Source organism: Artemia franciscana, chromosome 10 (genome assembly GCF_032884065.1).
Source record: "Artemia franciscana chromosome 10, ASM3288406v1, whole genome shotgun sequence".
NCBI classification, from domain to species: domain Eukaryota; kingdom Metazoa; phylum Arthropoda; class Branchiopoda; order Anostraca; family Artemiidae; genus Artemia; species Artemia franciscana.
In genome coordinates, this window is record NC_088872.1 from 13850261 (window position 1) to 13864443 (window position 14183).

At 37.5% G+C, this 14183-nt stretch overlaps 1 protein-coding gene across 1 annotated transcript in view; it reads left to right on the forward strand.

Moving 5' to 3' along the window:
• Positions 1-7011: 7011 nt before the first annotated feature.
• The window catches only part of LOC136031815 (protein APCDD1-like), a 120151-nt gene continuing 112979 nt past the window's right edge, over positions 7012-14183 (forward strand). The window contains exon 1 of the mRNA XM_065711633.1: positions 7012-7197. Coding sequence (XP_065567705.1) covers positions 7053-7197 — 145 coding nt within the window. The 5' untranslated portion in view covers positions 7012-7052. The remainder of the gene's footprint in view (positions 7198-14183) is intronic.

A 14183-nucleotide genomic window follows, 5' to 3' on the forward strand; every position in this document is an offset into this window, starting at 1 on the left:
TAAAGTAAGAAAAATAGAACGGTGTTCTATCTCAGCTTCATTAGTGACATTTGCCTTATTAACATTAATGCCCAAAAATGAAGAGTCTTTAATAAACGTTGGTCAGTCAATTTAGACCAGCCACAATACCAATTATGGCGGGCTTTTAGCTGTTAAAAAACTTTTATTCACCTCTTTCACCAGCACTGAATGGCTTAAGTGGTAAATATAAATTTCAAGAAAAATGTAGCCAAACCTATGAAATTAAATAAAAAAAACAAGTTTTTTAAAATGAAAGTAAGGAGCGACATTAAAACTTAAAACGAGCAGAAATTACTCCGTATATGAAACGGGCTTTTCCTCTTCAACGCCCCGCTCTTTACGCTAAAGTTTGACTCTTTCTCTTAACTCTACATTTTAAAACAGTAAAAAACTTTAGCGTAAAGAGCGGGGCGTTGAGGAGGAAAAGCCCCTTTCATATACGGAGTAATTTCTGTTCGTTTTAAGTTTTAATGTCGCTCCTTACTTTCATTTAAAAGAAACTTTTTTTTGTTTAATTTCTGGACGTTTTTGAATTAATGCATGTTTTGATCTTGGCTCTCCGCACATAAATAATTAAAACGAAATTTGCATATTAATTTTTTTTGGCTAAATGGCTTTTTCATAGTTTTAATCGGAAGATTTTGAGAAAAAAGGAGCGAGGGAGGAGGCCTAGTTGCCCTCCAGTTTTTTGATTACTTAAAAAGGCAACTATAACTTTTAATTTTTTACGAACGTTTTCATAAGTAAAAAATATAGGTAACTTACGAATTAACTTACGTAGCAAACTTCTATATTCGTATGTTTTTATTGCGTATATGCGGGGGCTCACCCCTCTTCGATACCTCGCTCTTTACACTAAAGCTTAAATTTTGTCCCAATTCCTTAAGAATGACCCCTGAATCACAAAGGGCGTAGAATAAATAGTTGAAATTACTAAAAATATTTTAGCGTAAAGAGCGAGGTATTACGAGGAGATAAACCCCTCATATGCGTAATAATTTCTGTTCGTTTTCAGTTTTAATGCTGCTCCTCACTTTCAGTAGAAAAAACTTTTCATATTTATTTTTTCATTGTTTTCTTAAATAATGCTAGAAAATCCTCTTCCCCCATGAGAAGTTTCTCCATGGAGAGATCCTCCCACGTAGCCCCCCCTTCAACTTTCCCCCCCAACCAAAAATATGCCCCTGAAAACGTCTGTACACTTCCCAGTAACCATTACTATATGTAAACACAGGTCAAAGTTTGTAACTTGCAGCCCCTCCCACGGGGACTGCGGGGCAGTAGGTCGTCCCCAAAGACATAGTTATTAGGTTTTTCGACTATGGTGAATAAAATGTCCATCTCAGAATTTTGATCCGGTGACTTTTGGGGAAAAATGAGCATGGGAGGGACTAGAACTTTTAATTTTCATTAGAATGAGCCCTTCCGCGATATTCTAGGACCACTGAGTCGATACGATCACCCCTGGGGAAAAAAAAAAAAAAAAAACAAAAAAACAAATAAACACGCATCCGTGATTTGTCTTCTGGCCAAAAAAAAAATGCGAAATTTCACATTTTTGTAGATAGGGGCTTGAAACTTCTACAATACAGTTCTCTGATACGCTGAATCTGACGGTGTGATTTTCGTTAAGATCATATGACTTTTAGGGGGTGTTTCCCTTATTTTCAGAAATGAGGCAAATTTTCTCAGGCTCGTAACTTTTGATGGGTAAGACTAATCTTGATGAAACTTATATATTTAAAATCAGCATTAAAATGCACTTCTTTTGATGTAACTATTGGTATCAAAATTCCATTTTTTAGAGTTTCGGTTACTATTGAGCCGGGTCGCTCCTTACTACAGTTCATTACCACGAACTGTTTGATTATGCTAACTTTGCCTGGGAAGCATCAATGTTAGTTTCTATATATTAAAGCTTACAACTATCCTTTCGAAATCGTTTGCAACGTGAAATAATAGTAGTAGTAGAACAATTTTATTAAAAATGATCATTTTTATACAATGGCAAAACAAAACCGGTGCTTGCGAGGATGTGCTAAAATAACAAGAGCTAAGAGCTCATTTGCCATTTGTGACGAGGTCGGAGGAGCCAAGAGCCAAGAGCTAATATGGCATGAGCTCTAGCAAAATTATAAGAATCTATAGATTGCTTTAAAAGGAAAATCAGAGGCTTAATGCCGGTCGGGATTAAAAATAAGAGCTTTGAGTCACGAGGTCCTTCTAAATGCCAAAATCCATTAAGATCTGATCACCCACTCATAGTTAAAAATACCTCAATTTTTCTAATTTGTCCTCTCCCTTCAGCCCCCCAGATGGTTAAATCAGGGAAAACGACCTTATCAAGTCAATTTGTGCAGCTTCCCTGACACACGTACCAATTTTCATTGTCATAGCACGTTCAGAAGCACCAAATCGCAAAAGCACTGAATCCCACCCCCTAACTCCCCCAAAGAGAGCGGATCCAGTCCAGTTACGTCAATCATGAATCTACGACATTTATAAGCGTTTTCCAAGATTTCCGGTTTCTCCCTTCAACTCCCCCAGCCTCAATAAATCTGGTCGGGACTTGAAATAAGAGCTCTGGGTCATGAGTTCCTTCTAAATATCAAATTTCATTAAGATCCGGTTACCCGTTCTTAAGTTAAAAATGCCTCAGTTTTTCTGATTTTTCCCAATTAACAACCCGCAACTCCCCCAAAGAGAGCGTTCCAACTATGTCAGTCACGTATCTATAACTCGTGCTTATTCTTCCCATCAAGTTTCATCCCGATCTATCCACTCTAAGCGTTTTCCAAGATTTCCGGTTTGCAAGATTTCCAGTTTCTCCCCTCGAGCTCCCCCCCAATGTCACTGAACCTGGTTGGGATTTTAAATGAGAGCTCTAAAGCACAAGATCCTTCTAAATGTCAAATTTCATTAAGATCTGATAAACTGTTGATAAGTTACAAATACCTCATTTTTTCTAATTTTTCCGAATTACTCCCCCCCCCCAATTCCACCAAAGAGAGTGGATACGGTCCGGTTATGTCATTCACTTATCTTGGACTTGTGCTTATTCTTCCCACCAAGTTCCTTCCTGGTCTCTCCGCTTTAAGTATTTTCCAAGATCTCCCCCCAATGACACTGGATCCGGTCAGGATTTAAAATAAGAGATCTGAGTTACAAGGTCCTTCTAAATATGAAATTTCATAAAGATCCGATCATTTCTTCGTAAGTTAAAAATGTCTCAGTTTTTAATGTTTTACAATTTACCCTTCCCCCCAACTCTCCCAAAGAGAACGGATCCCTTCCGATTATGTCAATCACGTATCTAGGACTTGTGCTTATTTTTTCAACCAAGTTTCATCTCGATCCCTCCACTCTAAGCGTTTTCCAAAATTTTAGGTCCCCCCCCCACCTCCCCCCAATGTCACTGGATCTGATCGGGATTTAAAATAAGAGCTCTGACACACGATTTCCTTCCAAACATCAAATTTCATTGAGATCAGATAACTCCTTCGTAAGTTAAAATACCTCGTTTTTTCTAATTTTTCAGAATTAACCCTCTCCCCAACTCCCCCAAAGAGAGCGGATCCGTTCCGGTTATGTCAATCACGTATCTAGGACTTTTGATTATTTTTCCCAAAAAGTTTCATCTCGATCCCTGGGCTCTAAGAGTTTTCCAAGATTTTAGATTTCCCCACCTCAACTCCCCCAATGTCACATGAGCCAGTCGGGATTTAAAATGAAAGCTCTGAGACACGATATCCTTCCCAGCATCAAATTTCATTAAGATCCGATCGCCCGTCCGTGAGTTAAAATACCTGCTTTTTTATAATTTTTCTGATTTAACCATCCCCCCACTCCCCCCCGGATTGTCGAATCGGGGAAACGACGATTTTTAATTTAATCTGGTCTAGTTCCTGATACGCCTGCCAAATTTCATCTTCCTACCTTACCTGGAAGTGCCTAAAGTAGCAAAACTGGGACAGACAGACCGACAGAATTTGCGATCACTGTATGTCACTTGGTTCACACCAAGTGCCATAAAAAAAGAAAAAGAGTATGGAGCATGAGACCATTTACCCAAACCAACATAAAAATAAACAACGAAACACTACAATATAAAACCCCAAAACAACACAATAAAAATGCAGAAAAATAACCCACTGTAAATATAGTTAATCTGTTTCGAAAGCATACCTATGGAGCAACTCCAGACGTATATCAGATTTAAACTGGTTAAAATTACCATTATCCTTAATATCCTAAGTTTGTTCCAAAGTTTGGAAGCTCTATAAACAAGAGAAAAATAAGACCTACTAGAAGCAAGTCGAGGAACCTCAATATTTCCTCGCATCCGAGTATTGTGTTGGTGAACATCTGACCTTTCACAAAATATACCTGCAAAACAATCTGGAAGGCCCTCATTATGATGCTTATATATAAAAATAAAAATATAAAAATCAAGCAATCCGGCTGCAGGCATTATATTTATTTCACTGTAGACCGACCTCATGGACTCCAGGTTCCCCACACCACAAAAAACTTGGATAGCATTATTCTGGATCACACGGATCGGAAGAATCAACGAGGGGAAAACACCAAGTCATATCGAGGAACAATACAAAATATAAGGGTGAATAAGGGAAAAATGTAACAACCGTAAAATATTGGGGGGAAATGTGTTTTAATTTACGCATCATACCTAGGTTACGCGATTGTATTTTAAAATCGACTTCACATGGTCCTTAAATGATTGGGTTTTGAATTGGTGCCCCTGGAAGCTCTTGAAGTTATTGACAGGGGGTCTTGCCAAGTATACATACCTAGCTGGACAACAGACAACCGTCGAAGCCTCATCCACGCCCGTTACATCGCTATATCATCTCGAAGCACAAATGAACCCTTAAAGAAATTAAATTAAAAAAACAAGTTTTTGTAACGGAAAGTAAGGAGCGACATTAAAACTTAAAACGAACAAAAATTACTCCGTATATGAAAGGGGCTTTTCCTCCTCAACGCCTCGCTCTTTACGCTAAAGTTTGACCCTTTCTCTTAACTCTACTTTTTAAAACAGTAAGAAACTTTAGCGTAAAGAGCGGGGCGTTGAGGAGGAAAAGCCCCTTTCATATACGGAGTAATTTCTGTTCGTTTTAAGTTTTAATGTCGCTCCTTACTTTCCGTTACAAAAACTTGTTTTTTTTAATTTAATTTCTGGACGTTTTTGAATTAATGCATGTTTTGATCTTGGCCCTCCGCACATAAATAATTAAAACGAAATTTGCATATTAATTAACTGCAATTAATCGGAAGATTTTGAGAAAAAAGAAGCGAAGGAGGAGGCCTAGTTGCCCGCCAAGTTTTTGATTACTTAAAAAAGCAACTAGAACTTTTAATTTTTTACAAACGTTTTCATTGGTAAAAAATATACGTAACTTACGAATTAACTTGCGTAACGAACTTTTATATTCGTATGTTTTTATTGCGTATATGAGGGGGTTCAACCCTCGTCAATAGCTCGCTATTTACTCTAAAGCTTAGATTGTGTCCCAATTCCCTAAGAATGACCTCTGAATCACAAAGGCCGTAGAATAAATAGTTGAAATTACTAAAAATACTTTAGCGCAAAGAGTGAGGTATAACGAGGTGGTAAACCCCTCATATGCGTAATAATTTTTGTTCGTTTTTTTGTTTTAATGCTGCTCCTTACTTTCAGTAGAAAAAACTTTTCATATTTATTTTTTCATTGTTTTTTCAAATAAAGCTAGAGAATCCTGCGCCCCTTCATTGAAATTCTCTTCCCCCATGAGAAGTCTCTCCATGGAAATATCCTCCCACGTAACCCCCCCTCAACTCTCCCCCCTAAACCAAAAAAAACCTGAAAACGTCTGTACACCTCCCAGTAACCATTACTATATGTAAACACAGGTCAAAGTTTTCAACTTGCAGCCCCTCCCACGGGGACTGCAGAGGAGTAAGTCGTCCCTAAAGACATAGTTATTAGGTTTTTCTACTATGGTAAATAAAATGGCTATCTCAGAATTTTGATCTGGTCACTTTGGGGAAAAAATGAGCGTGGGAGGGGGCCTAGGTGCCCTCCAATTTTCTTGGTCACTTAAAAAGGGCACTAGAACTTTTAATTTCCGTTAGAATGAGCCCTCTCGCAAGATTCTAGGACCACCCAGTCGATACAATCACCCCTGGGAAAAAGACAAACAAAAACAAAAAAAAAAAAAACAAAAACAAATAAACACGCATCCGTGATCTGTCTTCTGGCAAAAAATGTGAAATTGCACTTTTCGTAGATAAGAGCTTGAAACTTCTACAACAAGGTTCTCTGATACGTTGAATCTTATGGTGTGATTTTCGTTAAGATTGTATGACTTTTAGGGGGTGTTTCCCCCTATTTTCTAAAATGAGGCAAATTTTCTCAGGCTCGTAACTTTTGATGGGTGTAACTGATCTGGATGAAACTTGTATATTTAAAATCAGCATTAAAATGCGATTCTTTTGATGTAACTATTTGTATCAAAACACTTCGTTACCACGAACTGTTTGAAACAATAGGGAAAGGCCAGAAGCTAGAGTTTTAAAAACGTCTAACTACACTTGACAAAACACTTGGCTGTTGTAAATTAGATAATTTCAAACGTTGAATTAGTTGTTCTTTCGAGAAGTTTTCTTTGTATTTTGCTCTTTAGCTTGTTTAGCTGCCCCCTTTGGGCATGCCGTCCGGGGCGCTTGTACCCTCTAGACTTCCGTAGATCCAGTCCTACTCCTAATGAACCTGAAAATTTCCAGCTGAAAAATATTCTTGTTCTTGTTTCAAACCCTTTTATTCTAGAACAGCCTTTTGAGCTTCTGGCCTGGTTGGTTCAGATCCTAAAGGCTCAATTTTTCTTTTTCCAGTCGGTAATTATTTGAAACCAGGAGAAAACGTTGAAATAAGTAATTATTTTTCAAATTGGAGTGAGGGATCTCAATTGAGATGTGCATGTGGTTAACTTCAGCCGTGTATAGAATTCTAGAGAATTTAGGATCCTCCCATGGGAGGAGCTAACTCTAGTCAATTATCGTGCTCCTCAGAAATGTTGAAAGAATCTATTCGCTATGTGGCAATCTGTAAGAAATGTTCATGTACTCTTAAGACTTTCGGATTTCTTTTCAGAAGCTTAGAAGCTGCACTCAGAAGTAAGACTTCGCTATAAAATCATTCTTTTTCTGTGGATTTCACACTCAGTGGTTATTATTCTTATTCCAACGACCGAGAATAATTTAGTACGTTTTCAAGGTTTTTCATGGCTTTTAAAGCAAAATATTCGTTTGTCATTTTTATGGCACTTGGTATTAACCAAGTGACATATAGCAGTCGCCAATTCTGTCGGTCTGTCGGTCTGTCTGTCTGTCGGTCTGTCTGTCGGTCCCGGTTTTGCTACTTTAGGCACTTCCAGGTAAGCTAGGACGATGAAATTTGGCAAGCGTATCAGGGACCGGACCAGATTAAATTAGAAATAGTCGTTTTCCCCGATTTGACCATCTGGGGGGGAGTGGGGGCCCGGTTAATTCGCAAAAAATAGAAAAAATGAAGTATTTTTAACTTATCAGCGGGTATTTGGATCTTAATGAAATTTGATGTTTGGAATGATATTGTGTCTTAGAGCTCTTATTTTTAATCCCGACCGGATCTGATGACATTGGGGGGAGTTGGAGGGGGAAAACCTAAAGTCCCGGTTCTGCTACTTTAGGCACTTCCAGGTAAGCTAGGACGATGAAATTTGGCAAGCGTATCAGGGACCGGACCAGATTAAATTAGAAATAGTCGTTTTCCCGATTTGACCATCTGGGGGGGGGAGAAGGGGCCGGTTAATTCGGAAAAATAGAAAAAATGAAGTATTTTTAACTTATGAGCGGGTGATTGGATCTTAATGAAATTTGATGTTTGGAATGATATTGTGTCTCAGAGCTCTTATTTTAAATCCCGACTGGGTCTGATGACATTGGGGGGAGTTGGAGGGGGGAAACCTAAAATCTTGGAAAACACTTAGAGTAGAGGGATCGGGATGAAACTTGATGGGAAAAATAACCGCAAGTCCTAGATACATGATTGACATGATCGGAACTTATTTGCTCTCTTAGGGGTAGTTGGGGGGGGGGGAGTAAGTCTTAAAAATTAGAAAAATGAGGTATTTTCAACTTACGAACGGGTGATCGGATCTCAATGAAATTTGATGTTTAGAAGGATATCGTGTCTTAGAGCTCTTATTTTAAATCCCGACCGGATCTGGTGATGGGGGCGGTGAGTTGGGAGGGGGAAACCTAAAACTTGGAAAACACTTAGAGTGGAGGATCGGGATGAAACATGGTGGGAAAAATAAACACAAGTCCTAGATAGATGATTGACATAAACGGAACGGATCCGCTCTCTTTTGGGTAGTTGGGGGGGGGGGTTAATCCTGAAAAATTAGAAAAAATGAGGTATTTTTAATTTACGAACAGGTGATTGGATCTCCATGAAATTTGATTTTTAGAAGGATATCGTGGCTCAAAGCTCTTATTTTAAATCCTGACCGGATCTGGTGACATTGGGGGAAGTTTGGGGTGGGGAGACCTAAAATGATGGGAAACGCTTAGATTTAAAATTGAGGTATTTGTAACTTACGAAAGGGTAACCAGATCTTAATTAAATTTGATATTTAGAAGGATCTTGTGCTATAAAGTTCTAATTTCAAATTCCGACCAGATCCTGTGACATTCGGGGGAGTTGGAAGGGCGGATCCGGTCTCTTTGGGGGAGTGGGGGCGAGGGTTAATTCTGAAAGATTATAAAAATTAGGTATTTTTAACTTACGATTTAAGAAGGAAACATGTTTGAGAAGGAAGCATGATAAGAAAACAATTTACAATATGCATAACAATTGTAGCAAACAGATTTTGCATGGAACCCTATAGTAAAGGGAAAATATTTTTACACTGTGACAGTCATCAATGATGATTTCACATTCATGAACTTAGCTATTGACTTTTAATTAGTTCCCAGTCCTTTGGGCACAGACAACGATGCGCAATTTAAATACGTATTTAAAACGTTTTCCATGAATTTGATGAGAAGAAACGGAAGTCATTCAAGAATCTATGTCAAAAGATAAGTATAAAATTGTAACTGAAGTGTATGAAAAAATTCCTACCTATAAAGAACGGTGTCGATAATACGAAAGGGTAAGGTAATAATTTTTGATGTTATTCTAAAGTCTGGTGTTGAATATTTTGATAGCCTTGCAGACTAAAAGGACTGCAGGTACATACACAGGCTCTTGGTTTGTTTTTTAGAGGGGGGGGGGATTAACTTAAAAATCATCGAAAATTGGTTCTATTAGTCTGTGGCCTTTTGAAAGAAAATTACTGGTACTTATGTATTATACCTAACACACTCAAGAAGTGTAGTTACGTTAATCATAATGAAATACACCAAAACATGATGTAAATATAATACTTTAGTTTATACAATAGTATAATTTGGGCTATATATTTGCAAATTAGGGGGGGGGGGAGAATATATCTCAGAAATGGGTTAATAACCTAACCTTACCCCCACCCCCCTGATGTACCCATATTTGACGCAAATCATACAAGTCCAATACATTCTGTCTCCCGTCATTTGTCCTTGTGTCTATGAAACCGGTTTGGTCTGATCGTACATTCAGCTAACAGCTCGACTATTTGGTGTTACATGGCCTAAGTAACAAATTATTTTATGGTCTTTCCAAACATCAGGGTGGTTTATCTGACACTAACCCCCCCCCCCCCTTTCTCGTTAGTTTATTTCAGCTTAGGGTGAATGTTTAGTTTCGTCACAAGTATTCTTAAGTGTATATTACTGCATATAGCAAGATTCTGATGATCGCATATTGTTTCTCTGTTATTATTAGAGAAGCGCATTTATTTTTTACCTTTCTAAAATCCCCCTTCAATGAAAGTAAAAATGCGTAAAGTGGGCTTGCTTACAGGTAACATTATCTATAGAGCGAAGCTCCATGAGCCCCGCTGGCAGCGGGGTGAGGTTTATATTCTATATTTTTTCAAAAAAGTGTTAAAAAAAACCTCAGACTACGTTTTTTAAATAAATATAGAACAACATATATAAAACAAATTCCAATTTATTCAAACAATAAAAAGATCAGTTTTTTATGCAAGTTATTTTTTAGAAATGATTTCATTTTTTTGTGATTCATATTTAGTCTATGGGTCCGATTCTACGTCTTCTTCGCTTAGGGGTGGTGCTTCTAAATCTTCTAAAGTTGTATCTATGTCAATAACTCTAGTACCGAGTCTAACTTTAGGTTCTGACCTTCTCACAAGTGCCAAATGAGCTCTTGGCTCTTCCGACCTCGTACCATATGAGCTCTCGGCTCTTCCGACCTCGCCACATCGTGGCTCAAAGCTCTTATTTTAAATCCTGACCGGATCTGGTGACATTGGGGGAAGTTTGGGGTGGGGAGACCTAAAATGATGGGAAACGCTTAGATTGGAGGGATTGGGATGAAACTTGGTTGGAAAAATAAGCAAAAGTCTTGCATACGTAATTTACATAATTGGAACGGATCCGCTCAATTGCGGGGGGGGGGGGGTAATTCTGAAAAATAAGAAAAATAACGTATTTTTAACTTACGAAGGAGTGATCGGATCTTCATGAAACTTCATATTTAGAAGGACCTCGTAACTCTGATATCTTATTTTAAATCTCAACCGGATCAAACGTAATTGGGGGGGGGGCAGTTGGGGGGACCGGAAATCTTAGAAAATACTTAAAGCGGTGAGATCAGGATGAAACTGGATGGGAAGAATAGAAACCTGTCTAAGATACGTGACTGACATAACTGGACCGGATCTGCTCTCTTTGGTGGAATTGGGAGGGGGGAGGTAATTTTGAAAATTGAGGTATTTGTAACTTACGAAAGGGTGACCAGATCTTAATGAAATTTGATATTTAGAAGGATCTTGTGCTATAAAGTTTAACTTTAGGTTCTGACCTTCTCACAAGTGCCAAATGAGCTCTTGGCTCTTGGCTCTTCCGACCTCGTACCATATGAGCTCTCGGCTCTTCCGACCTCGTCCAAATGAGCTCTTGGCTCTTCCGACCTCGTACCATATGAGCTCTCGGCTCTTCCGACCTCGTCACAAGTGCCATATGAGCTCTTAGCTCTTGTTATGTTTATGTTTACACTTCTTCATAGGTCCTTGATATTGGACGCTGGACCTAATCTATAAATAAAACTGATATCCTTAATTTCAAATTAATTAACTTTCTAATTTGAAATTGCTATGTGATGACGGACAACTTTCTCACCAAGGACAAAATATATGGAAGTAAAGTTTACTTCCTCTATTAAAGTTTTGAATGAATAGAACTGTTAGTTTTTTATTCCCTACGTTTTCGCATAATTATTAAGTTTTTGGGTGTAAAATAAGAAACAAACAACGGGGTTTTGATAAAAAAATCTTTTTGCAAAGAAATATTTTTTCGTAATAGTTTCTGCCAAAGATATTAAGACCTCGCGCCGGAAGCTGGCCGAAAGAGATTTGAAAAAAGCCAGTATATGCTTAAGAAAGTTTACTCCGAATATGCAAAATTCGTTAACCTTTCTATTTCCTATGAAAAGCTATGAGCATGTGAAAATTTGAGTTTTTTTGGAAAAGGGTAGAACATCCCCTTTCAAGGATAATGATCTTGGTCAAAAACCAAATCATATAATTCAAACATAGAAATATAAATCCAGAATAGAAATTTGTTTTTTCCCGATCATGATAATCACAGTAACCACACATCTGATAAACACAGGAATCTTGAGAGAGGAATTATTTGAAGAGAAATTTAAAATTATAGCTCCCTTTCAAAGTTACAAAAAAGGTCGTGCCACGGCAAAATGCCAGCTTTTGCGTATTTTGTGTCAAAAAAAAGAAAAAAATGGACAAAAATAAATGAAACAAATCTCTTTAAGATAACCAAGATGTTTACTAACTATGACTCATCTTATTATATAACTTTCCCTCTCAGCAGCTATGCTGCCAACCACTGGCGCCAACCACTATCCCCAACCACATCTTCGTATCCCATGCAAATTGAACTGTAATTGTAGACAAATTGCACAGTAATGCTATCGGTTATACATTATTTCATAATTGTGCGAGTTAGGCATTAAATATAAACATGGTATATTGATAATTAGGGAGGATAGTCCCTTTTTATTGGGATATAAATTTTTGTTTCACGTAAAACTTTGTTTTTATATTACGAAAGATGTACTGCGAAAGTTCTAACTTTTCTATCATTGCTCGCTGCGAACAAAATTGATTCTGTTGCGGGATGAAAGTGCTCCTTTCGTAGTTTTATTCTTTTTCTATCGTGATAAGCAGCCTGTAGATCAGGGGTGTAATTTTCTACGGAACACAGGGGGAGCAACTGCTTCCCTCTAGACCCCAGTTCAACGCCCCCTCCCTACAGGAAATTTAGCATCTGCAAAAATTTTGTCAAAACTAAGATAGGCCTAAATAATTCATGCATACAAGGAAACAGATCAGTTTTATAGTTCACCTTTGCCTTTAGAGTACTAAATGGCTCATTTTACATTTTTCACTACCATTTTCACTTCACTTGGGAAAATTGACTCCTGCTTTGCCCCCTCCCACTAGGATTTTGACGAAATTACTTCACTGCCTCAGATAAGGAACGGTAAGAGATAGAAACTGAAAACTTTTACCTAGAATGAGGATCTTACAAAGAAGATGGTAATGTGTTGAGAAGCTTCCAAATTTCTAGTAACTAGCCCCCAATCTAACAAATAAAATAATCTTTTTAGCCTTACTAGATATCAAACAGTTCGTGGCAAAGAACCGTGGTAACGAAATCCGGCTCGAAAGTTTCTTCAAATAAGTCTTCAATAAGTTTCTTCAAGTTTAGGCTTGCCCATCAAAAGTTATTTTAGAAAATAGGGGGAAACACCCCCCCAAAAGTTACAGAATCTTAACGAAAATCCCACCATCAGATTCAGTGTATCTTAGAATCCTATTGAAGAAGTTTCAAGCTTGTATCTACAAATGTGGAAATTTGGATTTTTTGCCAGAAGACAATTCACGGATGCATATTTATTTATTAAATAAAAAAACAAGTTTTTTTAACTGCAAGTAAGGAGCGAAATTAAAACATAAAACGAACAGAAATTATCCGTATATGAAAGGGCTTCTCCTCCTCAACGCCTCGCTCTTCACGCTAAAGTTTGACTCTTTCTCACAACCCTACTTTTTAAAACAATAAAAACTTTAGTGTAAAGAGCGAGGCGTTGAAAAGGGGACAACCCCTTTCATAAACGGAATAATTTCTGTTTGTTTTAAGTTTTAATGTCCGCCTTACTTGCAGTTAAAAAACTAGTTTTTTTTATTTAATTTCTGAACTGTTTTTTTAGTTAATGCATGTTTTGATTTTGGTTCACTGCACATAAATAATTAAAACAAAATTTGCATATTAATTTTTTTTGGCTAAACGGCTTTCTCATAGTTTGGCTGGACGATTTTGATAAAAAAAGGGATCGGGGAGGTGGCCTAGTTGCACTCCAAGTTTTGGCTACTCAAAAAGACAATTAGAACTTTTTCTTTTTTTTAAGAACGTTTTTATTAGTAATAAATATACGTAACTTACGTAACAAAATTCTACATTTGTATATTTTCATTACGTATATAAGGGGGTTGTCTCCCTCGTCCTTACCTCGCTCTTTATATTAATGCTTCAATTTGGTCCCAGTTATTTAAATATGACCCCTGAATCACAAAGGCCGTAGAATAAATAGTTGAAATTACTAAAAACACTTTAGTGTAAAGAGTGAGGTATTGTGGAGAAGACAAACCCCTTATATACGCAATAATATTTGTTCGTCTTAGGTTCTAATGCTGCTCCTTACTTCTACCTGAATTTTTTTTTATTTTCTCATTTTTTTTTAAATAATGCTAGAAAATCCTGCGGCTTCTTCATGGAAATTTTCTTCCCTCATGATAAATTCCTCCATGGAAAGATCCTCCCACGTAACCCCCTCCCCTCGAACCCCCTTTAAAATGAAAAAGTCCCTTTAAAAGCTACTACTATATGTAAAAAATGGTCATAGTTTGTAACTTGCAGCCCCTCCCCCGGGG